The sequence below is a fragment of the Protopterus annectens genome, chromosome 1.part1 (assembly GCF_019279795.1).
Source record: "Protopterus annectens isolate FY-2018-M chromosome 1.part1, PAN1.0, whole genome shotgun sequence".
In the NCBI taxonomy this organism is placed as follows: Eukaryota; Metazoa; Chordata; order Ceratodontiformes; family Protopteridae; genus Protopterus; species Protopterus annectens.
In genome coordinates, this window is record NC_056726.1 from 1,231,216,166 (window position 1) to 1,231,238,459 (window position 22,294).

Below are 22,294 nucleotides of genomic sequence, written 5' to 3' on the forward strand. Positions count from 1 at the left end.
AGTATGCAGTTTATATCATGAAATTCACAGTACAACAACACAAAGATACACCAGATAAATAGCCTGCTTCACAGGATAACCAACAGGAAAAGCATAAAATGGAGCAGAATAAAATGATGGCCAGCAGTTGTAAAAGTAAAATGTCTTTAATGGAATCCAAACGTAAGCGCTTTCACAGGTACACAGACTGCTTCTTCAGATGATACAGTTTTAATAGGATTTAAAAAAAATGTGTGTATACTGGTGGGGTGGCAGGGTAATGTATATTTTTTACATAATTTTTTTTATGTTTCATAGTTTGTTTATATGCAATTTACATATTGTATAGATACATACACTAAACAGGTAATGTGGTTATAGCTACATATTTTATTATATAGCCTAAATGTAGCTAGACTTAATATATGTATTTAATACTAGTCGTTTTTGCAGTAGCAATGATGGTGTTCCTTTAAATGTGCAACAAGTAATCAGGGAGGTAGTGCATTTAAGTGGTAAGAACCATATTTAAGGGATGAAGGTTTCTGACTAATAGTATCGTCTAAAGAAGCAGTTTGTTGCAGAAGGGAGTGGGTACTTTCATTGTGAAGGTTATTGTTTTAACTTGTACTGTGTAAAAAAAAAATGTTAACCTGACACACTACAATAGTAGCTTCACTGTTAAAGTTAGGCCAGTCATTGTCATCTTCTGTTTTATTATTGCAGGAGCCTTTATCTAATCTTTATCTGTAAGCATTGTTTTTATTATTTTGTTTTTATAAACATCCAGGGTACACAATCCCATTGGAAAACCTGTTGTCACTTTTATGGATGGATGAGGCATTTCCATTTGGTGCTGTAAAGCAAGAAGGGCCTGACCTGGAGGAACAGTCAGAGAATACACCCAATGGTAAGTAGGTCTATAGGTTGGGAGCTGTGTACTGTATTTTGTGTCTCGCTGTTTTTCATGTCTCAGTATGTGTGAGCAACTCTTTTTCTCAACTGTAAATAACAAGATGTAACCTACAAATGTTTAAGTGGTTTTGGATGTCTTGTATAAAGTGAATTCATACCACTGCTTCTCAGTCTTTCTTTTTTCACTAATGGACATGTATTGTGAGATGGTAATGTTTATTCCTGGTTTAATCAACTGGAAGATGAGGGTTCACTGTCTTCCACAAAAACAAGCATGTATGTGACCGTAGTAATTTGACGGCAGCTGTGCCAATTGACTTTTGCAAACTTAGTGATCTGATGTTGTCAGTCTTCATTTATCCTTGACCTTTGGGACTGTTGTTCCGATACTCAGAACCGGCTCGGCCATTACACTGCTTGTATAAACCAAAAACTCTCGAGCCATGTCTCTGCCCACAATACCCCTCTCCAGATTACCCGAGATCTCATTTGCTGCTCTTGTTGCAAGATGCATCAGCCAGATTCTCTCAGAAGCTATCTATATCTATATATCTATATATATATATATATATATATATATATATATATATATATCTCTATATATATATATATATATATATATATATATATACTAAATCTTTGAAATCGTTTCGCCGACACACTAATAACCGACACCAAAAGACCGTCAACAAAAAACGCCGACAACGCGAAACATCGAAAACCATTACAGCAACACACTACACGTAAACACAGTACATATATAACATATGCACTATCCCTAACCCAAACCTAACCCTAAGGTCCGACACCGCACTACCCTTACCCTACCTGCACCCTAACCCTAACTCACTTACCCACCCGTAACCCCAAGATCCGACACTACCGCACACTCACCCTACCTGCACCCTAACCCTAACTCACTTAACCCACCCTAAACCCACAGTCCTCACTATCGCACACACCCTACCTGCACCCTAACCCTAACTCACTTAACCCACCCCTAAACCCACAGTCCCTCACTATCGCACACACACCCTACCTGCACCCTAACCCTAACTCACTTAACCCACCCCTAAACCCACAGTCCTCACTATCGCACACTTACCTGTCCTCCCTAACACTAAATCCCTCACTCGATCGCACACTTACCGAGTCCGTCGGGTTCTCACCTTGTCGGTCATCTGCGTTGTCGGTGTTTTCGTCCCGTTGGATTCCGTGTCGGTGGAACGCGTTGTCGGGCATCTAAAGGTGACCCATATATATATAAATATATATATATATGTTTACTATTAATATGTCGAACGTCAAAATAATTTGTGTACGACATATCGAAATTAAACTGAAAAGTGAAAAAAAAAAAGTCACAATGTCAAATCCACTGATCGAATTCAGCAGATTCGACATTGTTTCCGAACACATCACATGATGTCTATATAGGAGCGCACGGAAAGTAAACTCTTATACCCAACATCATGGTTTTGCAGGGGGGCAAGCCCCCCCCCCATGCACAGTGCATTTGCTAATATAAACTTTCGAACATTGAGATGTTCAACCAGATGAAAATTCGAACATCTGTATTTCAAATTTTCCTTCTTCAGACATCTCAAAATTTTAATAGTAAACCATAGATATATATATATATGATATAGATATGTGTGTATATATATATATATATATATATATATATATATATATATACACACACACACACACACACACACACACACACACACACACACACACACACACACACACACACACACATGGAGAGAGCTCTCTCTCTCTATATATATATATATATATCTATATATATATATATATATATATATATATATATATATATATATATATATATATATATATATATATATATATATACATATATATATATATATATATATATATATATATATATATATATATATATACATATATATATATATATATATATATATATATATATATATATATATATATATATATATATATATATATATATATATATATATATATATATATATATATATATATATATATATATATATATAATAGAGAGATATGTGCATATATATATATATATATATATATATATATATATAGATATATATATATATATATAATAGAGAGATATGTGCAGATATATAAATATATATATATATATATATCTATATATATAGATATATATATATATATATAATAGAGAGATATGTGCAGATATATAAATATATAGATATATGTTTATATCTATATATTTTCTTTATCTGCGCTACTTCTACCCACCTTGTTTTTGCTATGTTATTATCCCTTCCTTCTAGTTCTCTCTCACCCTTTTTTGTCAAGTGAGTGTGCTGTTTTACCATATGGTATTCTTTCCCTACCATCGTTAATAGTACCTTTTCTCTCTCTACCTCTTTAAATAATTTAGGCCTACCATTGTTGGTAGCTTTCTTTTCCTTCTGTGTGCATGTGTGTGTGAGATTGCTGCCTGTTGACCTTTGGTGATTTTTTTTTTGGTGCCTGGCAACATGGATAAATTGAAAGGAACTACTGACCTTAAACAATGCCAGGATTGTAGATGGAAAATGCCCATTTCCAACAGGCATTCTTCTGTGTGTATTGCTTGGGGCCGGCTCATCTTCAACAAGACTGTGCGATTTGCCAAGCGTTCAGTCACTGGGCCTTAGTCGAAAAACAAAATAAATATTGAAAGGTCTAATTAAGTCCTCTTTTGAGGAGGCTCTGTCCAAGTCCGACACGTCCCCCTGTAAATCTGAACTTGGGCTTAAGAAAAGTCACTCAGTGCCATCATCTCCTATGGCTCTGGCAGCCAAAAAGCATAAGCCTTCGGCTTCCACTACTTCAGCAGAACCAAAGGCTAAAGTCAGAAAATTTTCGGAACCGACTACCTTGGCACAGTCTACTATGACACACAGACCTTTGTGCCAGTCACATCGGTACCGACATTTTCAGCTTCCCCATCTGTACCGACTCCACCTACTATGCTTTCAGAAATATTGGAACCATCATCTGTGCTGAAAGGAAAATATACTTGCTGTACCCAGGATAAGGTATTTGCCCTCTGTTGACCCCTTTGTGAGACAGATCCAGAGTCCTTTTCTTGACAGACCAGATTCCCCCTCAGGCTTATGTGTCTGTTCTGCCAGGAGTTTGTCTGAAGTAGATATGGTCAGGTTGGTGGATTAGCTCCTAGTTGCTAGGGGTATTTCTCTTTTTTTTTCCCAGACCCCACTCTACTCTGGGAATGGGGCTTTTTCTCCCAGGGCTCCACCAAATCTTCCTCCTCTAACCCCCCCTGAGGGCTTAGGCTTACAACTCTGATCCCTCCGGTTCCAGCTGCTATGGTGCCAAGAGCCTTTCCCCCTTTGGTTCCAGGATCTGCCTTGACTTCCTCGGTTTCATCAGAACCGATGGACTCCCAGGGCCTCGACTGACATGGACTGTACCTCTGCTCCTTTTTCAGGGTAGGTCTCTCGGAACGGGGTGTGGATTCTGTTTCGAGGTTGTCCTTCTCAGTTCCAGGCTCCATCCCTCTTGGGGGGGGGGTGGGCTTCCTTCCATGTAATGGAGAGGGCATTCGCCTCTGCAGGCTGTCAGCTGGCCCCTTCTGTGTCGGGAGTTTTATCCCAATACTCCCTCTCACCCAGAGATGCCACCAACCACCACACATGGGCAACGAGCACCTAAGCTGCAAGATGGCCCTGTGCAGGGATCCTCCTCTTCCGAGTCCTCCTCAGACATTCCCACTGAGGAGCCAACCCGGAAAAAGACGTGTAAGAGGAACACCTAGATTCCCCTGAGGAATGTGTCACAGAGGACACTGACTTCGATGATGGGGAGGGTTCCCCCGTCACCCCCAAAAGATGTCTCCTTCTGAAACATTCTAGAGATTCTGAAACAGACTGGTAACTGGAAACCCAAAGACCCTATCTCCTGAGGAGTCTGTATACTTGCAGGCTTTTGGTGCGGTGCTTGCCCATTTACTACTTGGGTGACTTCTCCCACTGACGATTTTATTGAATTGATTGTGCAGCGGGCTTGGAAGGCTCCTGACTCCATAGACCCAATGTCTCAGAGATAAAACAAGATGCTCTTAGCTCCAGAAGACTACCATATTTGGGCTAAGGGGTTAGCGATAGATGCTGTGGTGGTGGTGGCAGCAGCCATCAAAAAGGAACTAGCTGAATAGTTCCACTGTTCATCCCACTAATCAAGAGTCCAGGGTGATGGTGTTTTACTAGGCTCCAGAGGGAACTGATCAAGGAGTTATCAAATACCCTAAGAGGAGCTGTGTTGAGGAGGTCCAGAATAAAGCGGCCTCCTAGCTAGCCACTCTGGAGTCTATATCCAACTCGTCCATGAAGCTCATTCCTCATGCAGCTGAAGTGATGATGAGGGCAGTGGGTTCAGGCATTGCCATAAGACATCACACCTGGATGTGCTTGTGTGAGTTTACAGAGCCATTTAAGTCTTCCTTCGGTAATGCTCCTTTTGACGTATCTTCCTTATTCGTCCCCAAAATCAAAGAAACTGTAGCCAGGTGCAAGAAAGATGGGAAGACCTATTTTGCAGTGGGAATACATTTTTTTGCTAAATAACGACCAAGGCCAGTGAAAGAAACCCAAACTTTAATATAAAATGTCCAAAAACCAATACAAGCTCCAGCACCTCGGCCAAAAAGGCCTTTCAAGAGTCCCCCATATTTGATTTTTCTTAAAGATAGGTTTTTGCTAAGAACCAGTCCATCCTTTCTCCCTAAGGTGGTCTGAAAAACTAATATTAATCAGTCCATTGACTTACCTGTTTTCTTTCCAAATTTCTCTAGGAAAGGTGAAGATTACTTACATTTGTTGGATGTTCACAGGAAATTACATTTCAACCTCAGCAGAACTAAAGAATTTAGAAAATCAGACCAGTTATTTGTCTCTTTCTCTGGTCCATCTCTTGGGAAATCCGTTTCAAAGGTTACCTTGTCAAGGTGGTAAACAGACTGTATTTCTTTCATTTACAATAAAAAGAATCTCTAATTACCAGCACCAGTCAGAGTGCATTCTGCTAGGGCAATAGTCACATCAGCTGTTTTCCATTCCAAAGCTTCTGTGGATGAAATATGTGCAGCAGCAACCTGGGCTATTCCACATACCTTTATCACTCATTACAAATTGGATCTGGTATCCAGGGGAAGAGCACCCATTGGCTCTATGGTTCTAAGGAATATCCTTCCATAAGGCCATCCAAGATTCAAAGTAGCTGGGGGCTCTGTCCCAAAGGTCAAGGATAAATGAAAATTGACAACATCAGATAAAGAAGTTATGTACTTAACCATAATGTTCCATCTGTGTTGTCAATTTTCAGTTATCATCGACTCCCCTCCCTCCTGTCCCCCTCCTTCAGACTCCTTGAAGGACTGGATGCTTGTCCTGGTAACCTTATCAGTTTTGACCTTGTACATTTATTTATTTATTTTATTTATTTATTATTTTACATTTATTGACCGGGAAAGTCCGACTAGGTTCCACAGATCCTGTTTTCAGCGGAGGCCCGGGGAGAAATGCTCCAGATGCATGTTTTTAGGTACATAACCTCTTCCTTTCCATATGACCGTGGATATAACCTCTTCATTTCCATATGTATATTTTATTCAATCTGTTTGTGTAGCTGCAAACTCTATCTGAGGTAATCTGGAGAGGGGTATTGTGGGTAGAGACGTAGCTCGAGAGTTTTTGGGTCAGGCGAGCTGTGTAATGGCTAAGCCAGTTCCAAGGATTGGTACACAGTCCCAAAGGTCAAGGATAAATGAAGATCGGCAACACAGCTGGAACGTTATGGTAAGTAGATGACTTCTTTTTCTAGTGCAAAGGTTACTATAAAACCTCACCTGATGAGACTACAGAGTACACCTAATGAGAAAAGCTTTAGATTTGGAATGTATACATCTGTGAGAAAATGAGGGAGCAATGTGGTATGATTGAAGCTCCTGCTTTGCCTTATGAGGTAGGCAGGTTGAATCCAAACAGAATGAAGCATGCTGGAAGGAAGGAGTTGCTAGGTAATGAGCATGGTTTTGCATGTTGTTTCGCTCTGTGTGTGTGTGTGTGTGTGTGTGTGTGTGTGTGTGTGTGTGTGTGTGTGTGTGTGTGTGTGTGTGTGTGTGTGCGTGTGCGTGTGCGTGTGCGTGTGCGTGTGCGTGTGTGCGTGTGCGTGTGTGTGTGTGTGTGTGTGTGTAAAACCTGTCATATGTCTTGGCTTTTGATGTTTTGAAAATAATCTCCATCCTGTGCACCAGTGCATTATTTGCATTAAATTTCTTTTGCACAGAAAGATGCTGTAAAACAACATCTTGCCGTTTGAAGAGTTTGTTCAGTTTCTAGAGGAATACTGCTGCTAAACCAGTCCTACACCTGCAAAAACAACATGCTGTGAAGCTCAGCAGTATGTGAAGTCTCGGACAGTTTCAAATAACAAGCCCAGACATCCTCCAGAATGCATTAATAGTAAATCTGAAACCACACAAAAAGCCCGGGACAGACTAGGGTAGCATAAAGGGTGCTTTGCAAGAGTTGTACATGTCAACATCTTTCGGGAATGTAGCTGTTGTGCAGAGTTGAGCCCTGGCTATGTCCTGATGACTGGGTTAGATTAGTTGCTTGAGCACTGGAGGAACTGGACTTAGAAGGATGGCAATGAGTAACTAATATTTGCTTGCTCAGTCTTGGTTTGGGGGTAAAATCATGCTGCAGCCCTGCTCTCTGGGAGAAGGCTTAGTGGTGTGCTGCATTTACACAAGCACTCTGGAGTACATGCTCATCCAGGAAATGCTTTCATTCCATCCAAGCAGTGTGGATGTGCAGAAGTATGCACCTGTCAAGGGCTCTTCATAGCAGTTATTGCATCTTGCATGCTGGCTAGCCAGGAGGATTGTGAGCCTAACATATGCAAGCCCAGCTAATCACCAAAGATGATGATAAGCTGAGATGACTAATATCCCTGCCTGACCTGTGGAACTTAAGGCCTTTACTGTTGGGTTCCTTCTTCACTGGGTCAATCTTGGTGTGGGGAGGTGATCCAGTCTTCAGAGCCGGAGAGTATGATGCCTCTATGATGGTTATAGCACCACTAGGGCCCAACTAAAACATTAGCACTCTATGATGGTCATAGCACCACTAGGGCCCCACTAAAACATTAGCATTTAGCATAAAGCTATATGGGACATGTCCTGCTAAGGACTGGACGTCCACCCAATGCACACAACATTTTGGGTGCCTTCCGTCCACATATACATTACATCTGTTAAAGCACAAGGGTATGCTAGTATGAAAGCTGACTTGTGGGTACATAAAAATTCAGAACCTTTTTACTGTTGAAGATTTAAGTTGCACTGTGTTTTTTCCACATCTTCAGTTGTTCTGTGGTTGGCTTTTTCAACTTTTGGGCAGATAAGAACCCCTTAGGAGACCTTCCTTCCTTTTTTTGAGCACAGATATGTGAAAAACTTTTGTTTTTCTATGTCTAGGAGTGTCTGTGCGGAGGACGGATTCTGTATAAAGGTTCACACAGAGCCTGTTTTATTTTATCTTAGACCCATGACAACCGCATCTGTCAGGTTTGCTTGTTTGCCTCTCAAGACAATTGGAAGTCAGCTGAACAGTCTTAGTATCAATGGCTGAAGGCTGTTAACTCGTTCGATGGATACCGGCTCAGCTTACTCTGATGTCTCCCTTCTGTTTCTTAGAAAACTGCCTCCAGTCTCCCCAGTCTTTGATGTATGACTACAGTTGAGTCCTGTTGGACTCATCGGGCCATTTGTCTAGTGCTATAAAGGGTCAGGAGGCAGGTACATCCTGAAAAGACCATACTTGTGGCTACAGCCAAGAAGGGAGATAACCCACATTGTGCTTTCAGAATGAATAGATGAAGTACCTCTATTGTTTATTAGGGAAGAGGTAGCAGGCTTGGTTGTGAAAGTTTGGCCATCGATACTTCAGAGGAAAAGTAGTATCAAGGAAGTTGTGCTGTTTTCGCATGCCATTAGGATAGAATGGCAGGATTGTAAAGCATTGTCACCTAAACAAAACTTCTGTAACAGAGCTGCTTCTATGTTTACTTGACTGAGCCTCATTTATGTGTCTATCAAAGCTTGTTCTATGCTATAAATAGCTGTTAGCTACTTCCAGCACAGGAAAGTAGGTAAATAACAGGTTTTTGTAAGTGGAGTCTTTTGTAGTCTCAGAAGACTTCCCTTCCCCCACACTATCATGCTGAAAAAGTGTGAAAACTCTCACTGCAGTAAATGATCCTTGATGAATCATAAGTTGTAGGACTGCAGAATAAGTCTGTCTGCTACTTCCCCGATTTTTTTTCTGTCTCATGAATGATGCAAAATTAGTTCCTCAATTATTTCTGTCATGTTCACCCTCTCTTTTTCTATTTCATATTTATTTATACTTTGGTAACCAGGAAAGTGAACTGGTCCCAGGACCCTTTTCAGCCATGACTTGGGCTACGTTGGAAAAGATAAGTATAAAATGCACTTAGCAATACAAAGAAAAAGAAAAATACTGACATAAAGACATTGACCAAGATTGCATGTGCAACACATAGCCAGTGTGCGACAGTCACTGAGTAAATCATTGAGCGACATTTACTCGAATGTATACATTAGTAATGCTTAACTATACTATGTTGTTATAAGTAATTAATTGTATGCGCGTGCACACACACACACACACACACACACACACACACACACATATATCCATGCATAAATATATAGATATATCTATAGATATATAATGTATGTTTGTGTATATGTTTGCATGTAATGTACATGTGTGTGTCTGTGTGTGTATAACAGAGAAAGTACAGTTATGTAAAATATTACCATAATGGTAGGTGTCCTTGCCTTCACCACTGCAGTATTCCTTACAAATGGGATTCCCTGCCATGAAGCCCGCTGACTGCCCGGTTTACCAAAGTCTACTGTTGCTTTAAGGTATGCTGAATGTCACCTACACACTCTTTGCGTAGGGAAGGGCATAAAGGTGACATTTAGGTGTTCCATCCTCAGAACTGATTTGCCCCAGTAGGAACAGCTGTCCAAGGAAAACCTGCACATCCAGGAAGAAAATCGACCAGGGGGATGGAGGGAGGGAGTGAATACTGCAGCGGCGAAGGCAAGGACATCTACCGTTATGATAAGACTTTACACAACTGTACTATATCCTTACATTCACTGCTGCAGTATTCCTTACAAATGGGAGAGTGCCATAGCTCAAGAAGAAACTTGGGAGGAGGAAGCACCAGAGCCCTCCAAGAAGCCATGCAAAATGGCATCAGCAAAACCATCCCTAGCCCTGGAGATAACATCCATCTGGTAATGTTTGGTAAAGGTATGCACAGAAGTCCAGGTAGCAGCCTCAAGACTAGAATTAGCATCTAAGCCTGTGAGAAAGGCACCAGAAGAAGTCACGGCTCTAGTAGAATGAGCCTTTACAGAAGAAGGAAGGCTCTCACCATGAAAAGTGTAACAAAAGGAAATAGCCTTTGAAATCCAAGTTGAAATAGTTTGCTTGGAAACAGCCAAACTTAAAGACCGAGGATGAAAGGAAATAACTGGTCAGGTTTTCTGATAGCTTTAGTTTTATGTAAATAAAATCTGCACATCTAAGGTATGTTGCACCCTCTCACTGCCAGATTGTGGAGAGGGGAAAAAGGCAAATTAATAGACTGACTAAGCAACAACTCATTAACCACCTTGGGCATGAAAGAAGGATTAGTACACAAGGACACCCTGTCCTCATGAAATATCAAAAAAAGTGGACAAGCCATAAGAACTTGCAGCTCGGATACCCGTCTGGCAGAAGTAAGAGCTAACAAAAGAACAGTCTTCCAAGAACAATGTTACAAGGAAGCTGAAGTAGCAGGCTCAAAAGGAGCGGAATCAATTTTTCCAGAACGAAATTAAGATCCCAGGGAGGAGGAACAGGGTTCTTGGGAGGTCTGATATTAAGGATGCCTTTAAGAAATTGGCTATCCTCAAACCTAGAAGCTAATGGGGGAGCCAAAGGCAGACAAGCAGAAAGAGCTGATAAGTGGGCCTTAATAGAAGAATAGCCTAAACTAGCATTGAGCATTTCACACAAATAAGACTGAACCAAAGGAACATCCACAGAAAGTGGGTCCAGGTCACGAGAATGACACCAAATAGAAAATCTCTTCCATTTAGACAAGTAGGATTTCCTAGTACTAGGTTTTCTAGCCTCCTGCAGGACCTGCAGCACATCCTCAAAAAAAAAAAAGGTGTCTATAAAGGGATCAAAACCCTATCACCCACAGTGTCAGTTGAAACGTGGAGAGGTGGGGATGGATGAGAGACCCCTTGTCTTGTAACAGGCGATCCACCCTGTGAGGTAACTTGGGATGATTGCCCTTGACTAGATGCAGAAGTAGAGGGAACCAGTGCTGTCGCTCCCAAAAGGGGGTCACCAACAAAATTTTGGGAGCATCCTGTTGAATCATGAACAGGACTCTTAGAATGAGAGGAAGGGGAGGGGAATGCAAAAAGAAGGTCCCCCTCCAAGAAAATGGGAGGGCTTCCACCTTCCATACCAGAGGACCTGGGACTTTGGTACAAAACAGAGGAAGTTGTTTGTTCAGAGGGGAGGCAAAGAGATCCACTTGAGGAGTACCCCACTGGTGAACAATGTCCAGAAACACATTCCTGTGAAGCATCCATTTGTGGGATTGAGTGAAGAATCTGCTCAGATTGTCTGCCACAACGTTCTGATCTGAAAGACTATAAACCGCCTGAAGAGTCACGATGTTGGATAGCTAGATCCCATACCAGAAGTGCCAGCTGACAAAGACTGTAAGATCTTGTACCCCCTGATTGCTGATACACCACATGACTGTGGTACCCTGAGATGTCCCGGAGAGAAGAGTGGATGAAAGGCCTGAAGAGCCAGCAGAAGAGTCTTCATCTCTTTGATGTTGATGTGGTCCTTCGCTGATGAGGCGACCACACTCCCTGTACCCTCAGGGAGCCAAACGTTGCTCCCCATCCCACATCTGGAGCGTCTGTGAACAGATCCTGAGAGGGAAAAGGAGATTGAAAAGGGAGCCCTGGATTCAGAGACAACTACTGAATCCATCACAGAAGTTCCTGCTTGAGACATGGGAAAAGAGGAACAGGAAAGTTTAGAAGATGTGCATGCTGAAGCCACACCGACTTCAGAAACCACTGGAACTTCCTCATGTGGATTTTGACCAGAGGGGAGCATCGTAATGGTGGAAGCCATAAACCCCAGAGCTCTCAGAAACTCCCTAGCTGAAATGGAAGCCAGGGGAAGAAGAGTTTTTAAGAAGGAAATGAGAGTTAATGTCTTTGGAGGAGGCAGGGATGCCAGCATTGGCACCATTTTGAATCCTGCAACCCAAAAAGACATGATCCTGAGAAGGAGTCAGGGAATACTTTTTGAAGTTTATTGTGAACCACAGGTTCTGAAGAAGAAAAATGGTAAAAATGAAGATTTTGCAAAGGGACCTCTGGAGATGAAGGTCCCTGAATCAGCACGTCATCCAGATAAGGAAAGATTTGGATCCCTTGAAGCCTGCAAAAGGAAATCACAGGAGTGAGGCATTTGGTGAATACCCTTGGGGCAATAGAAAGGACAAAGGGCAAAGCACAGAACTGAAAATGCCAGGAAGCAACGGAGAAACATAAAAATCTCCTGAAAAGAGGATGGATCAGAATATGAAGATAAGCATCCTTGAGGCCCAGAGATGCCAGAGAGGCCTGAGGGAGCAAGAGAGGAAAAAGGGACAACATCCAAAAGGAAGGCACCTTCAGAAAGGTGTTTAGATGTGAGAGGTCTAGAACAGGCTGCCAAATACCTTCTTTTCTGGGCACTAGAAACATTCTGGAAGAAAACCATTTCCCCCTTTGAGACACAGGCACCTCTTGAAGAACCTGTGGGGGAAAAAGGATGTTGTTCCTGAGGAGGCTGAGGAATGCCCGTAAAAGGATGACTGGAAATCCAAACCATGAAGTATCCCTGTCGAATGATTGAAAGAACCCAAGAATCCTGGGTGATTCAGAGCCAAACAGGAAGAGAAAGGCGAAGAGAAAGAGGAATGGAATGTGGCTGGGAACAGGTGGATAGTCAGATAGCACCTGGTTTGTCAGGAAAAGAAGGCTTAAGAATCCCTGCAGTGTGAGTGGCCTTAGCAGGAGGAGTCCATTTACTACCCTTTTTACTTTTAGGAGATTGCCTACGAACAAAGGCTGGCTTTGAAGGGTAGTTTCGCTGAAATCTAGGCACAAGAGAAACAATGACATGCTTAAGCTCCTGTAAAGCCTTCCCCTTCTACTGAAGAGACTTAAATAAACCAACAGCTGCTTCACCAAAAAAAAAACACATTATCCAGAGGAGCATCCAGCAACTTAGCCTTAATATCATCGGGCAAAGGTTGAAGTCTAAGCCAAGAATGCCTCCTCAGAACTGAACCAAAAGCAGCAGCCCTAGAAGAGGCATCTGCTGCATCATAACTACATTTGATAGAATGACAAACTTCTGAGAGGAAGTCCCAAGCAAGGAAAGTGCAGAAGATTTACTCTCCGTAAAGAAGATCAGAAAGAAGCTGACAAGCCTGAGAAAGAAGAGCCAAGACATACAGACATATGGGTCTGATTATTAATAGCCCTAAAAGCTAGGGTAGCCAAAGTATAGAACTTCTTACCCAGCCTATCCATGGTTCTACTGTCCTTGTCAGAAGGCAATAACTTGGATGAAGGAAGCAGGTGAGATGGCTTATCAGAGGCTACAGACACCACAAAGGGGTCAGCAGCAAGATATTTAAACAAAAAGGAGCAGTCCTCAGGCACCCTATAAAATCTATCGGACTTCTTGGCAGCAGGGGGCAGAGAAACCATCTCTTTAGAAGGCATTGGAAAAAACATCCAATAAAGCAGGCAAGACAGGAGGAATGGGCCGCATGTTTAGTAGATTATGTTTGCAGTAACTCATAGTGCCTGTTATGAATATCTGAAACCTGGGCACAATCCCACTTTAAAAAATTCCATCATCCTAGAGATTGTGTGCCCAAAGGAAATTTCCTCAGAAGAAGTATCTAGAGTATGAGAATCTTCCTCATCAGATCCATAGTCTAAAGGAGAAGGAATCTGGGTAGAATAAGCAAGGGAGTCATCATCCGAATCCACCTTGGAAGAATTCACTTCCCTCGGCCTTTTAGGAGAAGAGGACCAAGGAGGAGCAGGAACTGAAACCCCTTGAGGAGGCCTCATTGCCAGTGAAGCATCAAATAACCCCTTAGTAAAGGCCTGCCACTCACTCTGTGGATCCCTAGGAGCAGCAGAAACATGATTAGTTTTCTGTTTCTTCTTTAACAGACATCCGTCCTGTAAACCCAAGAAAGCCCAGACTCAGGACAGCATTCCACAACAGTAATAGGAACCTCTTCCCTAAATGGAAACGGCGAAACCCCTCTAGACCCCTTGGAAACAGTCAACCGTGGTTCCCTCTGAACGCCCAAAATGGATGCCTCATCGGGCGTGCTGCCCACCAGATCGTCACCTGCCTCCAACCCAGACGTGGTAGAAGAATCTGACAAAACAACAAGGTGAACCTCTGAGTTCATAACTTTAGGAGAAACTCCCAGCAGAGGCTGGACAGCGAAAGATTCCAGCCTTAGACCCTCAGAACAGGAAGTTCCATCCATAGTAGCTCCAGCAAGAAGCTTAAGACGCTGGTTCTCAAGATACAGTTTAAGGGAAGGCCTGCTATGAAGAGTTTTGGGGACAAATGTCTGACAAATTGAGCAGGATGTATAGTTGTGAGCAGCATCTAGGCAAAAAAGGTACTTACTGTAGCAGTCGTTATGGGGAATCAGTCTCCCACACTGGCCTTTACCCTTCCTGGATGACATTAACCCCAAACAGCACAAAACAAACAGAAAAAGTAACCAAAACTCCAACTGGGTACTTATCTGCAACTGTGAAGACTCCAGCAAACAATAGAAAGCACAGTAATGCCAGCAAACAGAAAAAACTGTAAAAAAATGCGGACAAAGCTAATAGACCGATGGTTAAAATAGCATTTGGACTGGCATCAAAGAAGTTCTGAGGATGGTACGCCTGAACGTCACCTTTATGCCCTTCCCTACCCAAGGAAGTTAATAGGTGATGTTAAGCATACCTTAAAGCAACTGTAGAATTTGGTAAACTGGCCGGTCGGGGGGCTTCACGGCATGGAATCCTATTTGTAAGGAATACTGCAGCAGTGAATGTAAGGACATCTAGATTATATGCCTGTGTCTGTACTTCATGTCCTTTCAAGAAAAAAAAAATCAAAATGGAAATGTAGACATACAAATGGATATGCAGTGGATATAAACAGTGTGCATACCCCTGTTAAAATGCTAGGTTTTTGTGATATTAAAAAATTAGACCACAATAAATAATTTCAAAACTTTTTCCTCCTTTAGTGTGACCTATAACCGGTACAATTCAATTGAAAAACAAATCTCTTAGGGGAAAAATATAAAAAGTAAAAAACATACGATAAGCTGGTTGCCTAAGTGTGCTCACCTTTAAACTAATACTTTGTTGAAGCTCCTTTTGATTTAATTACAGCATTCAGTCTTCTTGGGTTGGAGTCTGTTAGCATGACACATTTTAACTTGCCAATATTAGCCCACTCTTCCTTGCAAAAGCGCTCCAAATCTGTCAGATTGCTAGGGCATCACTTGTGCACAACCCTCTTCAGGTCACCCCACAGAGTTTCTATTGGATTTAGGTTTGGGCTGTGGCTGGGCCATTCCAAAACTTTCATTTTCTTCTGGTGAAGCCATTCTTTTATTGATTTTGATGTATGCTTTGGGGTCATTGTCGTGTTGAAAGGTGAAATTTTTCTTCATCTTCAGCTTTCTAGCAGACGAATGAAAGTTGGGGCAGAAGTGACTGGTATTTGGAACTGTTCAGAATTCCCTCCACCTTGACTAAAGCCCCAGTTCCAGCTGAAGAAATGCAACCCCAAAGCATGATACTGCCACCACCATGCTTCACCGTGAGGATGGTGTTCTTTTGGTAATGCGAAGTGTTGTTTTTGCGCCACACGTACCTTTTGGAATTGTGGCCAAAAAGTTCAACCTTGGTCTCATCAGACCATAACACATTTTCCAACATGCTTTTGGGAGACTTGATGTATTGTTTTGTAAATGTTAGCCGGGCCTTGATGTTTTTCTGTGTAAGAAAAAGCTTTTGTCTTGCAACCCTACCCCATAGTCCAGACATATTGAGAATACGAGAGATTGTTGTCACATGTAGTACACAACCAGTACTTGCCAGAAATTCCTGCAGCTCCTTCAGTATTGCTGTAGGTCTCTGGCACCCTCCCTGACCAGTTTTCGTCTTGTCTTTTCATCAATTTTGGAGGCATGTCCAATTCTTTGCAAAGTCACTGTTATCCCATATTTTCTCCACTTTTTGATGACTGTCTTCACTGTGTTCCATGTTGGTGGTGGGGTAGTACTCAGTCCGTTTTAGAAGCAGTGACCCGACATTCTGTCCTCATCTTTTTCAAGCGTTAAAAATTCAGAAGTTTCCATCCAGGGCCAGAGCAGGGTTTGGCATGACCATCTTTCAGGGGTCTGCTGTCCTAGTAACCCAGTCAAGGGGCAACCTTTCTGTGGTCCTTATGCTTTGAGATTCTCCCATAAATGGTGCACACTCCTTGACAGTCTCACACATGCAACCCCCCCCCCATAGTTGCTGTTTATAGGAAGAAAACAGTTACTGCATGGAATAGATTCCAGCTGCAGTGCTCACATTCTACTAACATGCATCAGTTTACATCTTTGAATGCCCTTTTGATGAGTTGACTAAAGTCAGCCTGACTCGTCCACCAGGTAAAGATGACACCCATTAATTCTAGCAAAAAATCCAGAACAACCTCCCTGATGCTTCAGTTAAAACCCTTTAAAACCAGCTCATTACAGTGACAGTACGTACATGTCCCAAAAAATTCCCAGTGTAGTCCCAGTGCAATAGTGACACTATGTACATGCCCCAAAAAATTCCCAGTATAGTCCCAGTGCAGCACAATGTTAATGCTCTTTTATTTCTTTTAACTACAGTCCATGTACTAATTCGAGCTCTTTATTTTTCTACTGCACTGACAAGTATGCCTTGTTTATATTTTGCTGAATACAGCCCCCATCAAGTCTGACCTTTAAAGAATGATTCAGGTAGTAATTCTGTCTAGTGATAACTAGGTACTGCTAAGAGAAAGGAATAATCATTTAATGAGTATAGTCTAGCGAAGATTAGAAAGTGTATTGTCCTCTGGTAAACTGCCTTTGGCTGCTCAGTTGAAAAATGCCTAAAATCTAATTGGATGAACACGAGGTGTCTTCAAGTTATCTTCCTAAAATCAGGGCTGGGGAACTTTTAAATTGTTTTAGCCTTCATTTATCTGTTTAAGTTATTTCTTATTGCAGTCTTGTACAGCCTAATAAAATGAGAAGTTTGGGTCCAGCCAAACACCACAGACACCTGAAGCAGTAGCCAGCCCTTAGAGCCACATTGTAAACCATATTGTAAACACCTTGGGCAATCCAACCACTTGGAGTAACTGACCAGGCAATATGAACTTCATTTATTGTTTGCATTTTTTGACTGGGAGAAAACTGCATGGACCTTTTTCAGATTCCACTCAGGAGGACTGTATGCTTAAGTGACTTGATCACACTTGCACATGTAGGCAAATGGAGACAATGGGAATCAAATCCTGGACCGCAGGGAGCAGTTTAACAGCTCATTATTGTAAGCCACTGTCCTGACTAACAACCTTGATTTTTGGATGATAAGCCTTAAAAGGCAGACTAAGATCTAGTAAGAAAAGGTCCGTTTTCGGATACCTTTAGTACTTGCTGCCCAGACAGCACGACAGTTTGTCAGATCCAACTTCCCCATGCAGCCACTAAACCCCTTTGTCGTAATGCATTACACATCCGTGTCTCTAGTCTTTCCTTGGTGTAAAAAGAAATTACTCTAGGCTACGTTTTGATCTTTTTTCTTTTTTTCAGGTTTTTTTGGTGTGTTAACGTGTGCAATTTTTTTTCCCGTTTACCAACCATAGCACCAATTGAACCATTTTTTATATCCTTGAGAGGAATTTTTTCCCCCTTTTTCTTAGTTTTGTTCATGGACCGCCATAGGTAGTCATCACATTGCTCTTTTCTTTAGTAAATGCGCCACATGCAGATCAGTTCCTCCTACTGATGGATACCTGGTGCATTTTACAGTCTCTTCACCCACCCTCCCTCCGGCATGTACCTTCCCAGAATGGTATTCTCAACTCGGGTGTCCTTAAAGCCTTCTCCAGTGCTATTCTTCTGTGTGGCATTTCACAGGAGGCAGGTTAAGTGCCCAGAATCTGAGTAGCCCTCTGAAAGATTTAAGAAATAATTATGCAAATCCACACAGATAAGTAGAACCTACGAATAATCTTCCAAAAGAAGATCCTAATGAAAAAGGGAACAGCACCCTTGAAACCTTCCTGAAGATCCCAAGTTGGGGAATCACCAGCTTAAGCAACAGTGGGGATGACCCACTGAAATTAATTCATTCTGAGAAGAGTGCAGAAGGTGTATTGGTTATTCACAGAAAACCTCCTGGGTAATCCCTTATTTGATGGATGAGGGATGTCCACCAGAATTGTTAAGAATTCTGCACCACTCCCTCTTCTCAAGAAGGTGGATAGGTTTCTCTGGCCTCTGAATGGGCTCAGTTTAGCAGAAGTTCATAAGCCTGATGTCTCATTCCTGTTTGTTTTATACAGCAGTTCCATGGAGTGTCCAATTATATGGAATGCTGCTGTCCATCCTCCTGATAAGGATTTCAGGACTGTGGATAGGTTGGGAAGTATTTTTCCATCTGCAACAGTCTCCTTCATGTATTAAACTAGTGTAATGCACTTGTGTTTTCAAAGCGACGCAAGTGACAAACTTGTGTGGTCGCCCTCCCCACCTGCCCACTTGAATTTGAGACCATTGTTCTTGTACCACTTATTACCATTTTCTAATCTATGTTAGAGTAATTGTGAGTTAGTGGTAGATCAAATAACTCCTTATGTATTGTCTGAAAATTTAAATAAACATAGACCAGGAGTGCTGGCTGAAGGTCCAAGAAATAGATGCCAAGTAGGAGAGGGCCCAGCAATGAGCCCTGTGGTGTTACACTGGCAACTTTTTTAAATTTCAGAAGTGGCCCCTGTGATACTAACCACATGGGTTTTCTCAGACAACCCTGTTAGCTAGCCGTCCAACAATTTAAGTATTTAAATTCAGATTTACAATTCTATCGGTAATAGTTAGAGGCTAGTGTCAAAGGCCTTTGCCAGATCCAGATATGCTGTTATATACTGCATAACAGCTATCCACTGATTGAATTAATTTTTCATATAAATTTATATTTTTAAGTGAGAGGACCTTTCTTTTAACAAGCTAAGCTGATGAAGCTCCAGGTTTAGGATATTTTTAATGTGCAGGTTAATGTATGAGAATGCACTCTACAGTTTTTCATAGTGAGAGACTAGATAAACTGATGGGTCTATAGTTACCAGGGTCCCTGATGGAGCCACCCTCATGTAACAGCATTACAGTATTTTTGCAAGCTTCAGGAATGTAGCCAGTGGTGAAGCTTAGCTTAAGGAGGTCAAGTAGGGGTGCAGATAGGCCATAATTGGCACTGATAATCATGCAACTTGGTATATTGTCAGGGTCCATGGATGAGGTAGTGTTTAGCTTTTGAGAGGATCTGAAAGAGCTGGGTTGGGAGGGTGGCCTAATGGCTAAGGTGTTCACCTTACAAACACAAGGTGCAGGGTTTGATTCTCACAAGGGATAATTGGCTAGGCTTAAAATGTCTCGCAAGGGCAGTTAGCTTAGTACGATCCTATGAACCTATTCTATAGTAATTAAAAGAGGTTGGAATTGTGGCATCTGTGAAATAGCTATAACCGTGGGTGGTGTAAAATTTGGATTAAGTTTGTCAGCTAGGATATTGGCTATTTTCTTTGGGTCAGTGTTTGCAGAATTATTGTGGACTAGCTTCAAGCATTGTTAAGTGTTCTTAACCTCCTGACATTGCTAATGAAAGACTTGCAGTTATTTTAGGTTTTGGTGGTTAACTTAAGTTTATATTCTAGTTTCAACTTCTTGACTGTTCCTTAAGCTCTTTACTAGTCTGCTTAAGTGTGCTCTTAAGGTAGTTAAAATGAGACCTCTTTTAAGAATTAAACAACTTCTTTCTCTTGTTACATAATTTACTTATGTGGGTATTCCGCCATTGGAGTTTTTTTAATTTCTCATTATATTTGGTGCAGATAAGGACTTGCCTTATCTACAGCTATTTACATCTGAGTAGTCATCTGAAGCATAGTCAGTAGCTTTAGAGGAGTATTACAGCTGAATTTTTTTAGGTAATCGAGTACCTGAAGGTGGTTTGCTTTTGAGAAGTCCACAAACGCAGAGCTGTTTACTGGAGAAGTACCACCAGCTTTAAAGGAAAAGGTCACTAATGCACGGCTTAATTTTAATGAGGGAGGATGATACGCAAGGAGATGTGCAAGAAGTGGCTATATTTGTGTGGGCTAGATCAATGATATTGGGACCCCTAGTTGGATGGCTAACTATATGTAGAAGGGACTTGGTATTTATAGTGTCAGGAAAGTATTGAGCATGCCAGTTATTGGCAGCATAGGTCAGCTAGTTTTTTGATGGGTAGTCGAAGTCCCCAGTAGAAATGTGTTGTATTTAATGGAGATTTCTGCTAATATGCTCAGAAAGGGACATAGAAAGTGTTCTATAACTAGCTATGAAGTGGTAATTAGTCGTATTTATGGTGGTCTTGGACATCTAGGAGTTCAAATGTGGTGTACCAAGGAATCTGTGGTGAGATGGTGATATCGCTGGCAAAGATACTTCTCCACAATTGCCAGTAGTCTGAACACACCAGCGCTGTAACCGGGTATACAGGGAGTGATTTCATAACAGGAAACTGTCTCAGTAACTACACACACATGAATGATTTTAGGTTGCAGTAGAGGGTCAATTTTGTGTATTTTTTGTTTAATGTGGCCCTATTTAATATCAGACATATAATGTATTTCAAATTAGAAAAGACTAGGTTAAAATGACCATCAGGTGGACTCTTATCCCCACAGTGCCTTTTTTTGGGCAGTAAAGGCTTTAGCCAGAATGCAGAAGTCATTGTAAGAGAGATTCAGACCATTCCTCGCAAAGCAAGAATGCTCATCAGCCATCTCATCTCAGGCTGACGCATTCTGGATCCCCCTAGAATGACATCAGGTACATAGCCCAGTTGTTAAAGTAAATTATCTTGTCTTTGAATCTCTACATCGTTCTGGATGATGGCAAAACACTACCGAAGACCAGTGTCTTTCCTGTCTCAGGCACCATGCATAGCAAGTTCAATCATATCCTTCTGCATGTCCCTCTGGGTAGAGCACCCAAGGTCATTCTTTCCCATTTAAACCATTGTCAGATCATAGTCATGTTGGTCAGGAACTCAGATCTTGGCTCCAGAAAGGCAACTGTCATTTTATCCTCATCCTGCTTGGTAAGGGTGGTGTCCATATGCCTGACAATATAGTCAACTATTACTAAACATTTTCATGGTTAAATGTAGCCATCTGATGTTGTTGTTTTCCTTCTCCCTCAACATGTAGGTTCGGATCTGACCCTTGGATCTGACTTGGCTGCATATTCCAGACTTCGAATCCAGCTGTCAAGCTCCTCCATCTACCCATAATGGCCTATTCCATCCCCATTGCCTCAGATCTCGTTTGCCGTCATTCCAAACAGATGCAGGTTCCACTCTTGAGTTTTGATAGACATACTTTGTGAGTTATTTAACTTTAAAATTTCTTCTAAATTTATCTTTAGTTTATTAATCCTCCATCTTAGTTTTTGCTGGTCATTAGGATTTTCCGACTCTTTCCTCTACTGTTGTGATAGTAATTCTCTTTTACCATTGTTGGTATTTCGGATTACCCATTTTTCTTTAAAGGGTATTTCTTTAGTTTACTATTGTCGGTAATCAACCTTCCTTTCCTTCTTTCTTTCTGTATTTTAAAAAAAAAACTTTCTGTATTAAAAAAAGAAAACTTTATTGGTAGTTTACTTTTCACTGTTTGTCATTTTTCCTTCTTGTCCTGTTATAACACGTCTAACAAACCAACAGGCTTAAAGAAATGCACTTTTTGTGGGCATAAAATTCCAAAATCAGATACCCACAAGGTGTGTGTACTGTCTTGAGGAAGGCTCTTGGACTCTTTTGCAA

The 22,294-nt window shown here is 41.5% G+C and overlaps 1 protein-coding gene across 1 annotated transcript in view; it reads left to right on the top strand.

Annotated features, from left to right (window-relative positions):
• Nucleotides 1–22,294, top strand: part of LOC122815935 (protein ZNF783-like) — a 362,214-nt gene that overhangs the window by 318,639 nt on the left and 21,281 nt on the right. The window contains exon 3 of the mRNA XM_044088804.1: nt 770–889. Coding sequence (XP_043944739.1) covers nt 770–889 — 120 coding nt within the window. The remainder of the gene's footprint in view (nt 1–769; nt 890–22,294) is intronic.